At 50.6% G+C, this 19,011-nt stretch overlaps 1 protein-coding gene across 2 annotated transcripts in view; it reads right to left on the bottom strand.

Annotated features, from left to right (window-relative positions):
• Positions 1-7,852: 7,852 nt before the first annotated feature.
• The window catches only part of LOC140106986 (aspartate dehydrogenase domain-containing protein-like), an 82,921-nt gene continuing 71,762 nt past the window's right edge, over positions 7,853-19,011 (bottom strand). Inside the window, exons 6-7 of one of the 2 annotated variants that reach the window (XM_072131575.1) lie at positions 10,879-11,036; positions 7,853-8,204 (exon numbers count right to left, since the gene is read on the bottom strand). In XM_072131575.1, coding sequence (XP_071987676.1) covers positions 8,167-8,204; positions 10,879-11,036 — 196 coding nt within the window. In that variant the 3' untranslated portion in view covers positions 7,853-8,166. The remainder of the gene's footprint in view (positions 8,205-10,878; positions 11,037-19,011) is intronic. The other variant, XM_072131576.1, reaches the window with a different exon arrangement.

Below are 19,011 nucleotides of genomic sequence, written 5' to 3'. Positions count from 1 at the left end.
ACAAAATCAAAGCGTTAATACATCGATATTTGGTCAGAACTTGAAAGTAACTAAAACAGAGATAAAACTTACATTTATGCAAACATAAACATGTCTCTAAATGAATCACAATATTATGAAAGATCTTTTAAATCATAATCACGATTTAACCCTTGTGGTTCCAAGGTCCCCAAGGTATGTATCCAATAAGCCCCGCGGCGACGAAGAAGAATTTTGATATTACCACCTCTGCGGGGAATTTGGATTTGTTCGATCACTTGGAACCTGAGCTGGGAGATGGAATGTTTCCTTTCGTGAAAATGGTAAGGAATAAGCAATAACCTGTTGTTACACCTAATGGTCGACTTATGCTTATTGATGCGGGATTTCACGGGTTGCATCGTTTCTCCTATGTATAGGACACTTTATGGAATAAATTACATTTCGAGAGTTACATGTAAAATAACCCTGTATCTTAAAGGGTTGGCCAGTGTGGGGATGATGTAATGTATCGCCACGAAGAAAATTAGAGCATTCAGAACAGCTTAAACATGGGAATGTGCCTCTCTTCTGTGTCGCCAAAAAAAATTGTTTTGGTAATTTTTGTGTGCCCCCCATGTCAGCCCGTAAAAGTTTGTTCTGTAAATTTGGAGCCCTCTTGTTACAAATTAAGGGTGGATTCTGACTTCAGGGAACGATGTTTGAAGTATGCGCCAGTGTTTCCTGACTATTGTGTCAATCCTGCTATTAAAGGGATCTCCAGGGTCCCCTGTGGCCCCGCCCACACGCAAAACACATAGTCGATAAAGCGACGCCATATTTTAACATGTCTTGAAAAGAGAGGTTGCGTATACACGTGTTCCTCTTCAAATGTTGCCATATAACAGTTTGCGTAGGGCGGGGCCACATTGGACCCCATTGCTGTCCCTCTCTTCTGCAGATAGTAGTTATCCTCTACGAGGAAATAGTTCTCAGAGAGGACAATTTCCAGCAGTTCCAACAAAAAGGACCTCACTTCTACAGAGATAGATGCATCACGACTCAGCATTTTTCCGACTGCTTCGATTCCCAGCTTATGTTCAATTGATGTATACAAGCTGACTACATCAATTGTAACCAATAGGTCAGTAGGTGTGATGTCGTCCAGGTGTTTGATCACATCAAGAAAAGATGTTGTGTCTAAAAGAAAAGAGGTAGTCTCCTTTACATAAGATGTCAGAATTTTTTTCCAGCACTTTAGCAGGAGGCGTCAGTACAGAGTTAGTGGAGGCCACAATCGGTCTTCCCGGTGGGTTGACCAAGGTCTTATGGACCTTCGTCAAGATGTATAAAACCGGTATTACCGGATCATGACTAATTAAGAATCTGGCCATATTGTTATCAATCAAACCCTTCTGTTCAGCCGTATTGACCAATGTCAGGAGTCTGGTTTTAATCCGTGCTGTTGGATAAGACGATAATTTCTCATAGGTCGCCTGGTCGGACAGTTGGTGATATATTTCTTTACTGTAAGCTGTCTTGTCCATAATGACAATGGCACCGCCCTTTGTAGTAGACTCAATTGGGCTGGATCCAAGTTCTTAGAAGAGATGTTGATAACTAAGCTGGGTACAGTACCTGAGACCGGGTAAGAGGTGGTTGAGGAGGAGGTGCGTTCACCGATGGGAACCGAGGCGGTGGATTGGTAGTTTCTGCGATGGTGTCTGCCCCCGCGCCGGGTTTTCCTGGGGGTTCTCTGTTCCCACCTTTGCGAAAAGGGCGACGTCTCCCTTGGTTGGTACTGCGGTCGCTGTTGGAGCTTGAGGAACGTGGATCGTGCCGTCTTCCAGATCTCGGTGCGCCATATTGCCAGCCGGAGAAATCGCGCCATTTGTAGACCCTGTTGAGTCTGTAATCCTCCAGGTCTCGCAGATATTTGTTTCTTTTGGTGTCTTCCGTATCTTTGCGGTACTTATTTATTAAAGTCTCCACTGAAGATTTTAATGTAGAGAACTCTTCTGGTTTCATGCAATCTTGTAGTTGTTGTTCAGTTGCTTCCGTTTTGGAACGTAATTCCTTAATCCCCTTTTGTAAACGAGATATCGTGAGTACGATCAAGTCCAGAGAACATGTATTTAATATCTTCTCAAAGCTATTGCGGAAGTCTTCCTCCTCAGCGAAGAGGGTTGGTCGCAAATTAACCCTTAATCCATGGGGTATACGACCGGTTTTGTAGTATTCCGCTAATGTCACGGAATGGAGTTCAAATGAGGTTAACTTCTTAAGATCCCTCTCCCAATCTCTCCTTTTGAAGACGTCCTGTGGGATATTGAGGAAATCTGTGGAATTGGTCACCTGCGATAAGATATTGGCAGCTTCATCCTCGCTAAAAGTAAGCGTTGTTGCTGACATTGGTATAGAGGTGCTCGATCCGTAAACAGGTAGAACACGGCAATGGATGGACGGCACTCTGTAGGTATGCGGTGCTCCGGGTACGGCCTGGGCCTCAGTGTAGTAACAAAGGAGATCCCGGCACTCGCAGAATAATGCAAATCGTGTTTAATAGTAAGATCAACTTACAGCATGATGTGCAGGGACACAAAAACGGGAACGCGTTTTCAGCTCGATCTACGAGCCTTTATCAACCATACTACATAGCTAAAAATCACACACATAAAGTTGTGATCTAAGCCCCGCCCACTGACGTCACATCCTACCGGAATGATCCATTTTGCTCACCACCACAGGAAACAGACAATCCAGTTGATCACACCAGTGATTATGTGCTGAAACAGTCACCTGCAGCATATCCTATTCTCAGTACTGTCAGCTCTACCTGGGGTTCCAGTGCCGTCCATAGCACCTCCACAAACTAATAATCTTCACCCTCATGGACAGTTATCTCACAAGATGGCTATCAGTTATTTTCTGGCTTACAGCATAATCATCGGTCATCAGAACTTCCAGAGGCTAAATGACAGCCCAACCCTGCAGCGACCTCATTCTACCCAGGAACGTCTCACCCATACTCGCAACAAGCAGTGAGAAAGCAGATATGTCTGAATTTGCTGGGTATATGGTTAGCAGGTAGCTGATCAACACCAGTCTCTCAAAATTTTACGACCGTGCAGAAAACTACAGAGCCTGGAAAACTTTCTTAGCCGCCATCGCCAATCTTAACCTAACCGCAGAGCAGGAGCTTGATCTCCCGGTTAAGTGGTTGGGACCAGGCTCTATAAATCGCAACAATAGCCTCTGGGCTTTCTATGCCTTCTCTCTCCTCCCTGCACCACACACTGCAGCTTCTCCTCTCCTCCCTGCACCGCACGATGCAGATTCTCCTCTCCTCCCTGCACCACACACTGCAGCTTCTCCTCTCCCCCCTGCCCCGCACACTGCAGGTTCTCCTCTCCTCCCTGCGCCGCACACTGCTGCTTCTCCTCTCCTCCCTGCACTGCACACTGCAGCTTCTCTCCTCCCTGCACCACACACTGCAGCTTCTCCTCTCCTCCCTGCACTGCACACTGCAGCTTCTTCTCTCCCCCCTGCACCGCAAACTGCAGCTTCTCCTCTCCTCCCTGCACCGCACACTGCAGCTTCTTCTCTCCTCCCTGCACCGCACACTGCAGATTCTCCTCTCCTCCCTGCACTGCACACTGCAGCTTCTCCTCTCCTCCCTGCACTGCACTCTGCAGCTTCTTCTCTCCTCCCTGCACCGCACACTGCAGCTTCTTCACTCCTCCCTGCACCGCACACTGCAGCTTCTTCACTCCTCCCTGCACCGCACACTGCAGCTTCTCCTCTCCTCCCTGCAGAATACACTGCAGCTTCTCCTCTCCCCATGCCCCGCATACTGCAGCTTCTTCTCTCCTCCCTGCACCGCACACTGCAGATTCTCCTCTCCTCCCTGCACTGCACACTGCAGCTTCTCCTCTCCTCCCTGCACTGCACTCTGCAGCTTCTTCTCTCCTCCCTGCACCGCACACTGCAGCTTCTTCACTCCTCCCTGCACCGCACACTGCAGCTTCTCCTCTCTTCCCTGCAGAATACACTGCAGCTTCTCCTCTCCCCATGCCCCACACACTGCAGCTTCTTCTCTCCTCCCTGCACCGCACACTGCAGCTTCTTCTCTCCTCCCTGCACCACACACTGCAGCTTCTCCTCTCCTCCTTGCACCGCACACTGCAGCTTCTCCTCTCCTCCCTGCACCACACACTGCAGCTTCTTCTCTCCTTCCTGCACTGCACACTGCAGTTTCTCCTCTTCTCCCTGCACCGCACGCTGCAAGTCCTCCTCTCCTCCCCCCAGCACCACACACTGCAGCTTCTCCTCTCCTCCCTGTACCGCACACTGCAGCTTCTCCTGTCCTCCCTGCACTGCACACTGCGGCTTCTTATCTCCTCCCTGCACCACACACTGCAGCTTCTCCTCTCCTCCCTGCACCAAACACTGCAGCTTCTTCTCTCCTCCCTGCACTGCACACTGCAGCTTCTCCTCTCCTCCCTGCACCGCACGCTGCAGCTTCTCCTCTCCTCCCTGCACCGCACGCTGCAGCTTCTCCTCTCCTCCCTGCACTGCTCCTTCTCCTCTCCTCCCTGCACCGCACATTGCAGCTTCTCCTCTCCTCCCTGCACCGCACACTGCAGCTTCTCCTCTCCTCCCTGCACCGCACACTGCAACTTCTCCTCTCCTCCCTGCGCCACACACTGCAGCTTCTCCTCTCCTCCCTTCCTCACACGCTGCAGCTTCTCTCCTCCCTGCACCGCACACTGCAGCTTCCCCTCTCCTCTCCTCCCTGTACTGCACACTGCAGCTTCTCCTCTCTTCCCTGCACACTGCAGCTTCCCCTCTCCTCCCTGCACTGCACACAGCAGCTTCTCCTCACCTCCCTGCACCGCACACTGCAGCTTCCTCTCTCCTCCCTGCACTGCACACTGCAGCTTCTCCTCTCCTCCCTGCACCGCACACTGCAGCTTCTCCTCTCCTCCCTGCACCACACACTGCAGCTTCTCCTCTCCTCCCTGCCCCGCACACTGCAGGTTCTCCTCTCCTCCTTGCACCACACACTGCAGCTTCTCCTCTCCTCCCAGCACCGCACACTGCAGCTTCTCCTCCTCCCTGCACCGCACACTGCAGCTTCTCCTCTCCTCTCTGCACCACACACTGCAGCTTCTCCTCTCCTCCCTGCACCGCATGCTGCAGCTTCTCCTCTCCTCCTTGCACCGCACGCTGCAGATTCTCCTCTCCTCCCTGCATTGCACACTTCAGCTTCTTCTCTCCCCCCTGCACACTGCAGCTTCTCCTCTCCTCCCTGCACCACACACTGCAGCTTCCCCTCTCCTCCCTGCACTGCACACTGCAGCTTCTCCTCTTCTCTCTGCACCACACACTGCAGCTTTTCCTCTCCTCCCTGCACCGCACACTGCAGCTTCTCCTCTCCTCCCTGCACACTGCAGCTTCTCCTCTCCTCCCTGCACCACACACTGCAGCTTCCCCTCTCCTCCCTGCACCACACACTGCAGCTTCTCCTCTCCTCCCTGCACCATACACTGCAGCTTCTCCTCTCCTCCCTGCGCCACACACTGCAGCTTCTCCTCTCCTCCCTGCACCGCACACAGCAGCTTCTCTCCTCCCTGCACCGCACACTGCAGCTTCCCCTCTCCTCCCTGCACCGCACGCTGCAGCTTCTCCTTTCCTCCCTGCACCGCACACTGCAGCTTCTTCTCTCCTCCCTGCACTGCACACTGCAGCTTCTCCTCCCTGCACCGCACACTGCAGCTTCTCCTCTCCTCCCTGCACCGCACACTGCAGCTTCCCCTCTCCTCCCTGCACTGCACACTGCAGCTTCTTAACTCCTCTCTGCACCGCACACTGCAGCTTCTTATCTCCTCCCTGCGCCACACACTGCAGCTTCTCCTCTCCTCCCTGCACCGCACACTGCAGCTTCTCCTCTCCTCCCTGCACCGCACTGCAGCTTCTCCTCTCCTCCCTGCCCGACACACTGCAGCTTCTTCTCTCCTCCCTGCACCACACACTGCAGCTTCTCCTCTCCTCCTTGCACCACACACTGCAGCTTCTCCTCTCCTCCCTGCACCGCACACTGCAGCTTCTCCTCTCCTCCCCTGCATTGCACACTGCAGCTTCTCCTCTCCTCCCTGCACCGCACACTGCAGCTTCTCCTCTCCTCCCTGCACCGCACACTGCAGCTTCTCCCCTCCTCCCTGCACCGTACACTGCAGCTTCTCCTCTCCTCCCTGCACCGCACACTGCAGCTTCTCCTCTCCTCCCTGCACCGCACACTGCAGCTTCTCCTCTCCTCCCTGCACCGCACACTGCAGCTTCTCCTCTCCTCCCTGCACCGCACACTGCAGCTTCTCCTCTCCTCCCTGCACCGCACACTGCAGCTTCTCCTCTCCTCCCTGCACCGCACGCTGCAGCTTCTCCTCTCCTCCCTGCACTGCACGCTGCAGCTTCTCCTCTCCTCCCTGCACCACACGCTGCAGCTTCTCCTCTCCTCCCTGCACCGCACACTGCAGCTTCTCCTCTCCTCCCTGCCCGACACACTGCAGCTTCTTCTCTCCTCCCTGCACCACACACTGCAGCTTCTCCTCTCCTCCCTGCCCGACACACTGCAGCTTCTTCTCTCCTCCCTGCACCACACACTGCAGCTTCTCCTCTCCTCCCTGCACCACACACTGCAGCTTCTCCTCTCCTCCCTGCACCGCACACTGCAGCTTCTCCTCTCCTCCCTGCACCGCACACTGCAGCTTCTCCTCTCCTCCCTGCACCGCACACTGCAGCTTCTCTCCTCCTCTCTGCACCGCACCTTGCAGCTTCTTCTCTCCTCCCTGCACCACACACTGCAGCTTCTCCTCTCCTCCCTGCACCACACACTGCAGCTTCTCCTCTCCTCCCTGCACCACACACTGCAGCTTCTCCTCTCCTCCCTGCATTGCACACTGCAGCTTCTCCTCTCCTCCCTGCATTGCACACTGCAGCTCCTCCTCTCCTCCCTGCACCGCACACTGCAGCTTCTCCTCTCCTCCCTTCACCGCACACTGCAGCTTCTCCTCCCTGCACCGCACACTGCAGCTTCTCCTCTCCTCCCTGCGCCACACAGTGCAGCTTCTCCTCTCCTCCCTGCACCGCACACTGCAGCTTCTCCTCTCCTCCCTGCACCGCACACTGCAGCTTCTCCTCTCCTCCCTGCACCACACACTGCAGCTTCTCCTCTCCTCCCTGCATTGCACACTGCAGCTTCTCCTCTCCTCCCTGCATTGCACACTGCAGCTTCTCCTCTCCTCCCTGCACCGCACACTGCAGCTTCTCCTCTCCTCCCTTCACCGCACACTGCAGCTTCTCCTCCCTGCACCGCACACTGCAGCTTCTCCTCTCCTCCCTGCGCCACACACTGCAGCTTCTCCTCTCCTCCCTGCACCGCACACTGCAGCTTCTCCTCTCCTCCCTGCACCGCACACTGCAGCTTCTCCTCTCCTCCCTGCACCGCACACTGCAGCTTCTCCTCTCCTCCCTGCACCGCACACTGCAGCTTCTCCTCTCCTCCCCTGCATTGCACACTGCAGCTTCTCCTCTCCTCCCTGCACCGCACACTGCAGCTTCTCCTCTCCTCCCTGCACCGCACACTGCAGCTTCTCCCCTCCTCCCTGCACCGTACACTGCAGCTTCTCCTCTCCTCCTTGTAAGTCTTTACTATGTCTTTTCTGTATGACGTAGAAAACTCATCTCTACATGTGACTAATCGTCTATTTGTGCCTCCACTTCTATGTCTCCCCTGAGTCTGGGATCAGACTGACCTTATTTGTGATCTTTGAGTTCCTGTTGTTGCAGATGACATGTAGATAATTGTTTTATTTAGACATTGGTCAATATTTCTTATCTGGATAAGGAAAAGTTGAGCTTTATTTTCTTTTTCTCATTTCACAGTTTTGCTTCTTTTGCTGTTTACATATTTTTGCACAGATTAGTTTTTATATTCAGGTTTTCTATCTTGTTTTAGAATGTGTTTAATATTTTCGCTGTTAATAAAGTTTGGTAAATCCCCCCCTTAGCCATTTCGGGGCCGTCCATATGTTTCCCCATAGGTTTCTTGGGTTCAGCTTGTGCCATGGTCATCAGTGAATCAGTTCTAGGAAAATCTGGATCTTCTTCTTCTGAGTTTGAAAGCTGCAAATCACATGGAGAATTTCACTAGCAGAAAAACACTCGTCCTCCATGACCTCGGCAAACTGCAAGATGAACAAGAGCAAATAACTCACACCATCCCCATCATGAATGGAGGTCGTATCCTCGTCACTAAGTGATATGGGAAAGGCGGTGCTCAGCCAGGACAGGTCAGTGTTCAGACTAAGAGCAGTTCTCAATGCTTCAAATCTTCATTTTATATCTATATAAATGACATGGAAGCAGCCAGCACCACCCGCGCCCCCTGCACACCTGCAAACCTGCTCCCTCTGTGCCCCCTGCGCCCCCTGCACTCCTGCACACATGCTCCCCCTGCAGACCTGTGCCGCATGCGCACCTGCGCACCTGCTCCCCTTGCGCCTCCATCGTACCTGCTCCCACTTGCCCCTGCTCTCACCGTGCTCCTGCTCCCCCTGCACCTCTGCACCCCCACTCTCCTTGTGCCCCTGCTCACCCTGCGCCTTTACGCCCCTGCTCCCCTTGTGCCCCTGCTCCCCCTGCGCCTTTGCGCCCCTGCTCCCCTTGTGCCCCTGCTCTTCCTGTTCCTCTGCACTCCCGCTCTCCTTGTGCCCCTGCTCCCCCTGTGCCTCTGCACCCCTGCTCTCCTTGTGCCCCTGATCCCCCTTCACCTTTGCGCCCCTGCTCCCCCTGTGCCCCTATCTGCTTCCTTGTCTTTTAAGTAGATATAAAATAAAGCTTTGAAGATTTTAACCATAAGTGCCGTTTTTTCCCATTAGTGATAAGTGGAGAGAAATGTAGATTCTGACAGCGCTGGATCAATGGGAAGAAAGTGAAGTGTGAAAAAGCCCATAGAAAAGAAAATCAGTGAAGCGGGGAAGAGAAACCAGTCTGTGGGGCACATTTACTAAGCGTCCAACAGATGCATTTTCATTATGCACTGAATTGTCTCCAGTTTTTGGCGCACGTGAACGAATTGTGGCGCATCGGCGCCGGCTTGAATGCGACACATACCGGGGGCGTGGACGCCGGACAAACCGACTGATTCGGACAAACCGCAGAATTTAAAAATCAAATTGTGTCGCAAGATTAGCACTCACATGCATCAGGAAGAAGAAGGTGAACTCCGGCGGACCTGAGCGGGGAAGCGACACATGCAGGAAATTGGACGCACGATCTTAGTGAATCGTGGCAGCTCCGAATCCTCGGACATTCCAGAACGGCGTCGGGTAAGTAGTTGTGCCCCTGTGTGTCCATAAACCAGAAATTTCTTCAGAGCCGGTGGCTGCTCATACTCGGCTCCGGAGGTACTGCGCATGCACAGTAGCTCCGACTACAGAACCCAACATGCGCAGCCGCCAGCTCAAGCGAGGAAGAGTGCGTGCAGCTGCCAGGAGCTCTGCGCAGGAGATATAGTATCAGGATTTGCATATTAGGGCAATTAAACATTTACAAACTTATCGCCAGTGAAAGATTGGGGCTGCGATAGCATTTATTAGAGGAACCTGCCACCGGATCTACCTTACTAGGTAGGTTTCCTTTCAAGGGGTCGCCCACTCTTTTACATAAATTTCCTGTGAGCTTTTACTTAATAATAATCCCTGAATGTTCCTCAATTGATTGATCATCCCTGATGCTTCCTTTAGTGCTGTGTGCAGACTCTCTGAGGATCTTTGTTACATGTCTGTGCACTGATAAATAGGAGGGACCCCCAGCAGGAGATAACGACTCATCCTGCTCTCTCCCCCTCCCTGTGTCTGTCAGGGACACAGTGGGTGATGCAATAAGGACGGACTGAAGGTGAGAGAAACAGGAAGTTGTGCGTGTGCAGGGGCAGCGGGGGGAGAGCAGGGAACGGCCCGGGCTCTCACAGCTACATGCAGAGACCTGTCTAATGGAAGTGGCCAACCCCTTTAAGTGTTAACACTCACCTATCCCAGCTGAGCAGCACCTGTTTGTTAGGCCTTCTTCTCTTCCTCACTGATGTCCACCACTGCTGGAGGCCCAACCCTAATGTAGACATTAATGTGATGGTGATTTGTCCCCTGGCAGGTGGTAACCTCTCTTAAAATCTATTCACACGCGGTATGACCGCCGTGCGGGCATACCACCGTGTGCTGGAGAGGAGGAGGAGGTGACCCCTCCTCCCTCCATAGAGAATAGCGGCGCACGGCCGCACACACGCCAAAAGATAGAGCATGCGCTATTGCCGTCTATGGGGACGTACATGCGGCCGCAAATTTGTGGCCACATGTACGTCCCCGCAGATGGCCATGTGAATGTGCCCTTAGAGACGGAACTTCTTGTTCTTACTCATAGGGGCAGATTTACTTACCAGGTCCAGTTGCGATCCCGCGGCGCATTGTCCGACGCTGATTCGGGTTCTGCCCAGATTCACTAAGGTTGTGCGCCAGATATCCAGTATGTGTCGCTGCTGCTCCGAGTGTCGCTGCTGCGCATGTGAGTGCTTGATCTTGCAACAATTTTTTTTAAATTCCGCTGTTTTTCCGAAACCATCGGGTTGTCTGACAGCCACACCCCCGATTTCTGTTGTGTGAAAGCTGAAAATCGGAAATATTTGGGAAATCCAACGAAAGTGCGGGTTTCGGACCCTAAGTAAATGAGCCCCATTATGACCACTTACCTCCCAAGACACTGGATCTGCAAGTATCTACATCTCTATCACTTATCATCATGTATTCAGTTCATGAAACAGACCTGAGACAAAAGGAGAACAATGTATAACCCACAAGCTCTCACCCAGGATACTGCTCCAGAATGACCCGAAGGTGGCGGCTCCGGTCACCGCTCCCGGGGCTGCTGGGTTACTGCGTCTTGTTCTCACACTGAAGACTTGAGCAGTTTTCTCATGTGCTGATCCAGTCACCTCAATGTCCACCAGATGCCAGTCAGGGAGGCTACAGAGAAGAGAGAGGTCCTGCGTTATGGTGTCGTCCACAATGATCAGCCGGGTCTATGGATTGTCAGTTATCATCCAGTATGTGTATAACTGTATTCTATATCATATAGTGGTCACCACCTCCTTCTATCATTGCGGATGTGTGATGTCCTGCTACACTCTGGAGCACTGCAGATATTTTTCAGGATCAGTAGTAATGGATTCTCTGGACCACGGTGGATGATGACGTAAGCCGACACCTGGGACAGGAGTCTAAGTGCCACCTGGTTTTCATCAGAGCCGCTGCAAAGCAGGTTGGACTCTGTGACAGAGGTTGGGGACAGACAGGAGGTCGAAACAGGCAGCACAGGATCAGAGTCGGGGATGTAGCGGAAGGTCAGGACGGGCAGCACAGAATCAGAGTCGGGGATGTACCAGAAGGTCAGGACAGGCAGCACAGGATCAGAGTCGGGGATGTAGCGGAAGGTCAGGACGGGCAGCACAGAATCAGAGTCGGGGATGTACCAGAAGGTCAGGACAGGCAGCACAGGATCAGAGTCGGGGGTGTAGAGGAAGGTCAGGACGGGCAGAACAGGATCAGAGTCAGGGATGTAGCAGAAGGTCAGGGCAGGAAGCACAGGATCAGAGTCAGGGATGTAGAGGAAGGTCCGTAAGGGCAGCACAGGATCAGAGTTGGGGATGTAGAGGATAGACAGGGCAGGCAGCACAGGATCAGAGTCTGGGGTGTATCGGAAGGTCAGGACGGGCAGCACAGGATCAGAGTCGGGGTGTAGAGGAAGATCAGGACGGGCCGCATAGGATCAGAGTCTGGGGTGTAGAGGAAGGTCAGGACGGGCAGCACAGGATCAGAGTCGGGGGTTTAGAGGAAGGTCAGGACGGGCAGCACAGGATCAGAGTCCGGGGTGTAGCGGAGGGTCAGGACAGGCAGCACAGGATCAGAGTCGGGGTGTAGAGGAAGGTCAGGACGGGCAGCACAGGATCAGAGTCGGGGATGTAGAGGATAGACAGGGCAGGCAGCACAGGATCAGAATCGGGGATGTAGCAGAAGGTCAGGACAGGCAGTACAGGAGCAGAGTCGGGTGTGTAGCAGAAGGTCAGGACGGGCAGCACAGGATCAGAGTCAGGGATGTAGAGAATGGACAGGACAGGCAACACAGGATCAGAGTCGGGGGTGTAGCGGAAGGTCCAGTCGGGCATCACAGGATCAGAGTCAGGGATGTAGTGGAAGGTCAAGAAGGGCAGCACAGGAGCATAGTCGGGGGTATAGAGGAAGGTCAGGACGGGCAGTACAGGATCAGAGTCGGGGTGTAGTGGAAGGTCAGGGCAGGCAGCACAAGATCAGAGTCGGGGATGTAGCATAAGGTCAGGGCAGGCAGCACAGGATCAGAGTCAGGGATGTAGAGGAAGGTCAGGACAGGCAGCACAGGATCAGAGTCGGGGGTGTAGAGGAAGGTCAGGGCAGGCAGCACAAGATCAGAGTCGGGGATGTAGCATAAGGTCAGGGCAAGCAGCACAGGATCAGAGTCAGGGATGTAGAGGAAGGTCAGGACAGGCAGCACAGGATCAGAGTCGGGGGTGTAGAGGAAGGTCAGGACGGGCAGCACAGGATAAGAATCGGGGGTGTAACGGAAGTTCACGACGGACAGCACAGGATCAGAGTCGGCGATGTAGAGGATGGACAGGACAGGCAGCACAGGATCAGAGTTGGGGTGTAGTGCAAGGTCAGAGCAGGCAGCACAGGATCAGAGTTGGGGTGTAGTGGAAGGTCAGAGCAGGCAGCACAGGATCAGAGTCGGGGGTTTAGCTGAGGTCAGGTCGGGCAGCACAGGATCAGAGTCAAGGGATGTAGCAGAAGTTCAGGGAAGGCAGCACAGGATCAGGGCCGGGGGTGTAGAGGAAGGTCAGGGCAGGCAGCACAAGATCAGAGTCGGGGATGTAGCATAAGGTCAGGGCAGGCAGCACAGGATCAGAGTCGGGGATGTAGAGGAAGGTCAGGACGGGCAGAACAGGATCAGAGTCAGGGATGTAGCAGAAGGTCAGGGCAGGCAGCACAGGATCAGAGTCAGGGATGTAGAGGAAGTTCCGGACGGGCAGCACAGGATCAGAGTTGGGGTTGTAGCAGGTCAAGAAAGGCAGCACAGGATCAGTTTCGGGGTATAGCGGAAGGTCAGGACGGGCAGCACAGGATCAGAGTCGGGGATGTAGAGGATAGACAGGGCAGGCAGCACAGGATCAGAGTCTGGGGTGTATCGGAAGGTCAGGACGGGCAGCACAGGATCAGAGTCGGGGTGTAGAGGAAGATCAGGACGGGCCGCATAGGATCAGAGTCTGGGGTGTAGAGGAAGGTCAGGACGGGCAGCACAGGATCAGAGTCGGGGGTTTAGAGCAAGGTCAGGACGGGCAGCACAGGATCAGAGTCCAGGGTGTAGCGGAGGGTCAGGACAGGCAGCACAGGATCAGAGTCGGGGTGTAGAGGAAGATCAGGACGGGCCGCATAGGATCAGAGTCTGGGGTGTAGAGGAAGGTCAGGACGGGCAGCACAGGATCAGAATCGGGGATGTAGCAGAAGGTCAGGACAGGAAGTACAGGAGCAGAGTCGGGTGTGTAGCAGAAGGTCAGGACGGGCAGCACAGGATCAGAGTCAGGGATGTAGAGCATGGACAGGACAGGCAACACAGGATCAGAGTCGGGCGTGTAGCGGAAGGTCCAGTCGGGCATCACAGGATCAGAGTCAGGGATGTAGTGGATTGAGTGGGCGTGGCCAGACGCAGTAATGGCTACTAGCTCCATGCTCTGAGGGAGCTCTCCGTCCCCCCTATCCCCGTACGAAGCCTGGATACGCTTACCTGCCGGCTGTGCACGCGGGGAATGTGGCGCTCCTGGTCCGTCGCCCTGGGAAGGGAGACATGTTGAGGACGGGCTGGACGCATGGGTGAAGGCACGCCGATGGACACCTCATCCAAACCCTGAACTCGGGACCATCGCACGGAGACCGACAGGTGGATCGCAGAAAAGCCCAATACAGCGGCGCGCCACGGGCAGAGGAGAGGTGCGCTGTGGCGCGGCAACGAGGTTGGTCCTGAGGAGGAGCTCCGAGCCGATCCGACACGGACCGGCCCGAGGGACTCAGCGAGCTCGGCCGGTCCCCCCGAGGTGTGCAGGCGAGCTGATGTTGTGGACCGCGTCGTGGACCGCGTGAGTGTGGGCAGTGACCGGAACCCCAAGAAGCAGGAGCAGGAAGAATTTTGTCCCGGCCGTTCTGCGGGAGCCTGCTGGAAAGGACCCCCACAGCAGCTCTAATTGTCTACAAGCCCTTTAAGTGAGCCGTGTGCATTGCCTTCCAGGCAGTGGGATCCTCATCGTCCGACGTCTGAAGCCCCGGTATAGTATCTCTTACAGACGGGGAAAGGTGGTGAAGTTATAACCCAACGGCTCTGGGGAAGTTGCCCTGTATTTATGTGTATGCCATCTTGGGGATTTAAACCGCTGCTGCGGCTGTTGAAAATGGCAAAATTCGGTATTTTTCTTGTTTCTCATTGCCCTAATGAAATTTCGCTAACTTTTCCGGGGTGCTGTGCCTATCTTGTCAGTTGCTTATGTCCGTTTTTTTTTATTGGGCATGTTTTTTCGGAATAATATCATAAACGCAGGTATAGGCTGGACTAAGCTGAAGTTTCAGACTGAATGACTAACCATCTAACTAATTTCTGCCTACTAATTTGCTACTTATTTGCTACTATTATTCCGGAATAATACCATTAATGCATGTATAGGCTGGACTAAGCCGAAGTTTCAGACTGAATGACTAACCATCCAACTAATTTTTGCCTATTAATTTTCTACTCAACAGCTTTCCTCCTAACCAACTAACAACTTATCTTCCTGGAATTAATGAACTAAGTGTATGTTTCCGCGTGGCTTTAAGCTGTTGTTGATGCGGAAAACGGCAATCTTCTGTAACCTGTCTGTTTTTTTTTGTTTTTTTTTTTCTTTCTCTCTCCGCTGAGGTCCCCTAAACTAGTCTGGAGTGTTGTGTTAGTTGTTTATGACAGCTTTTTTCTTGCACTGGCTTTCTGAATAATTTTATTAAGGCGGGTATGTGCTGGTCCAAGCGGAGGTCTTAGGCTTATTGAGTTATTAACCATCTAACTACACTCTGTCTAACCACTTGCTATGAAACTGTTTCACTTCTAACTAGTTAACAAACCTTGGAACTAATGGACTAAGCTAGTGGAAAATTGTGCAATAGTCTCTTGGACTAACCGTCTTTTTGCAGACAACAAAACAATTGCTTTTGGTGGTCATTTCTCCCATATATTTTGTTTGAGGTTTGGGGAACATTGGCTGTTTTTTTTTTTTTTTTTTTTTTTTTTTTGGTTTTGTTTCTTTTCTGGCCGGTTCATAACCAGGAAAGGTTAAGTAAGCTATCACTCCCCATATCACTGAGCGACGAAGAAAAACAAACGCTGTGTTTTCACCAATCTCACAAAATTGACCATACTGTCAACTTACAGAAGGGGGGAAATAGGGCAGACTAACTGGGTTTTTCTCAGGGCCTGGGTATAATGACGAGAGGGAAAAACCTACTAAAAAAAAACACCCCGCCTAAACTAAAAAACCAACTAACCCGCGCCCAAAATAAATCTTCTGTACGAGACCCAACTTCGAATATATCAAAGGGAGTTAACTCTTTACGTTTTAATTTCCAGCCTAGATTAACGCCCCAGATCCCCCCTGCTTCTCAGTCCGACGTCCATCCAAAAGCCATGGCAATGTCTGCGAGAGATGCGCATACTGTAACCCCCTCTGCAAATCAGCAAGGAGTACTTACAGTAGAGGTAATGCAGAGTATGCTAGACAGATTTGAATCTAAACTCCTAACAAAAATGCAGGACATGATGGGGGAATTACAAAAAGAAGTAAGATCAATTGGAGAAAGAATAGACCAGGTGGAAACTAAATTATCGGAAGTAACTGGGTCGCACAATAACCTAATGACCTCGCATACCGAAATGGAACATAAGTTAAATAACCTGGAGTTAAAAATAGGGGATTTAGAGGATAGATCAAGGAGAAACAACGTACGACTGAGAGGCATACCGGAGGCGGTCCCTGACTCAGCTCTTGAGGAATATGCAGGTAAATTTATTTCCGCAATACTACCAGAAACAAAGGAGACAGATATGCTAATAGACCGTATTCATAGGATCCCGAGACCAAAGCATTTAAAAGCAGACACCCCAAGGGACACCATCCTAAGGATGCATTTTTTCAAAACTAAAAACCTCCTAATACAAGAAACCCGTAGAAACCCAAAGTTCCCTTCACCCTATGGGAACATTGAGATTTTTTCTGATCTGTCACCGACAACCTTGAAAAGGAGACGTGAATACGGGGAACTAACTAAAATACTTAGAGAAACAGGTCTGGCATATAAATGGGGTTTCCCAGTAAAATTAATCGTTATAAAAGATAAGTCTACTTATACATGTAATAATGTCAAAGAGGCTGAAAATCTATTGGAAAAGTGGGGTCTGTTTAAATGTAAGGCTCCAGAAAAAACTAAGAGTAATATCAAACAGGAGTGGTCGGTAGTAAAATAAGGGATTACGGGGGAGCGGTAGGGACAGTAAACCCTCAATATGGAGTCACCAGGTGGAGGGGAACTTTTTCTACCTTAATTATAGGAGAGGGAGTACCTTCTTCCGGGTGAAAGTTTGCCCTCTATCCAGTCTGAGAACACTGGATCTGTTAAAATTTTTGCCGGCTAATAGTCTAGCTGGTAATTCAATGTTTTTGTTTATTAAATATGTGGTTGTAGTGGTGTTTTGTATTTATGAGGATTCCTGCTCTGGGAGGGGCAGATTATTTGAAATAAATAAGACTGTATTTATAGCAATGAAAAACGTGATTAAGATATGGTTATTGAAATAATGTCTTTGAATGTTAATGGGCTGAACACTCCACAAAAGCGCACCTCACTCTGGAAAGAAATAATTAATACTCAAGTAGACATAATAGGGATACAAGAAACCCACCTGCTTAAAAAAGATGAATCCCGGCTCCATCACCGGGACTTCCCCTTGATTATATGCGCAACAGCCAATACCAAAAAGGCGGGGGTGTGTTTGATGTTTAAAAACACTGTAATGTTTAAACTCGTAAGGAAAAAGATCGATGAAGAGGGCAGATACATTATAGTGGTGGGTAAAATAAATGACATTCCCTACACTTTTGTGACAATCTATGCCCCGAATAGAGGTCAAAAAACCTTTCTTAAAAAAATAGTTGCTCTGTTAGAACACAACGCAGAGGGGAAAATTATTATTATGGGAGATTTTAATGCCCTACCAGATGGAAAATTGGTTTGCTCTTCGAGTGCGAGAGGTGATAAAGGAGATCTCGCACAGATAATAAATGAAGAGAGGTTACATGATGTGTGGCGGTATCAACATGCGGAGGAAAGGGATTATACCTTTTTCTCCTCTAGGCATCTCTCGTACTCGAGGATAGATTTTTATCTGGTAAATAATTTAGCATTAACATCCTGCCTATTCTCTAAAATAGGTCAAATAACTTGGGCGGATCATGCCCCAATATTTTTAACTATCAAGGAAAGCTCTATTGCTTTCACGAATTCCCCCTGGAGGTTAAATAACTCTCTTCTAAAAAAAGATAATACACAAAATTTGATCTCTAGGGCTATAGAGGAGTTCATTGAAATTAATGATAATAAGGAAGTTAATGATGAATCTCTATGGACTTCTCTTAAGCTACACATAAAAGAGGTTTTTAAGCAGATAGCAGCTAGAGAAAAAAGGGCAAAAGATAAAGAAATTCGTGAAATTTTGCTACAGATAGCCATATTAGAAAATTCTAATAAAATAAACCCCTCTCCCTCTGTTAGTAATGATCTCTCGTCACTAAGAGCCATATTAAGAGCACGTATGTTATCAGACTATGAAAGATCTTTAAAGAGATTAAGGCTCCAAAATTACGCCCTGGGAGACAGAGCAAGCGGGACTCTCGCTAAACAGATTAAAAAAAAAACAGCAAAAGAGCGAATAATCCTTACTCAAGAAAGTAAGAAAACGCAGCTAAGAGACCCTAGAGAGGTAGCGGAGGCCTTTAGGAAATATTATGCTATACTATATAATTTAAAAGAGGATAAGGATACGTTGCACCCTTCTATAGAGGAAATTCGTAAATTTTTCGACTCAGTCTCACTCCCCAGTATTTCAAAAGAACAAGCCGATAATCTGGCTTTGCCCTTCAATCAAGAGGAATTAAAATGGGTTTTAAAGGGTCTCAAACCTAACTCGGCCCCAGGGCCGGATGGTTTGACAAATATGTACTATTCTAACTTTGCTCAGGCCCTCAATCCATTTTTGATAAGAACCTTTAATTTTTGGCAAAACCGGGGAAAGATTTCAAAGGCGAACACAGAAGCAATAATTAGAGCAATACCTAAACAAGAGAACGCCTGCCCTATCCCAGAAAATTATAGGCCAATAGCATTGATTAACTGCGATTTAAAAATATATTCTAAGATGCTAGCAAACAGATTAGAAAGAATAATTCCCAGTCTGGTAGCTACAGACCAAACAGGGTTTGTATATGGAAGACAAACCAAAGACGCGACAAGAAGGATGATGGACCTGATCCACGTGGCAAACTCAACAGGAGCCCCGGTTGCATTACTGTCTTTAGACGCCGAAAAGGCATTTGACAGGGTGCATTGGGGCTACCTAAAAGAGGTCCTCTCCAAATTTGGTATTGTTGACCAATTCCAAAAGGCCATCTTAGCCCTCTATTCAGAGCCGTCTGCGCGGGTTTTGATTTCAGGTTTCTTATCCTCAACATTTAATATCTCTAATGGCACTCGCCAGGGGTGCCCTCTATCACCCCTAATATTCGCGCTAGTAATGGAACCCCTGGCAGAAATGGTGAGGTCTAATTCAGAAATTGTGGGT

This window comes from Engystomops pustulosus, unplaced genomic scaffold (genome assembly GCF_040894005.1).
Source record: "Engystomops pustulosus unplaced genomic scaffold, aEngPut4.maternal MAT_SCAFFOLD_94, whole genome shotgun sequence".
NCBI classification, from domain to species: Eukaryota; Metazoa; Chordata; class Amphibia; order Anura; family Leptodactylidae; genus Engystomops; species Engystomops pustulosus.
The sequence above is the reverse complement of the archived record's forward strand: the minus strand, read 5'-3'. Positions and strand labels throughout refer to the sequence as shown.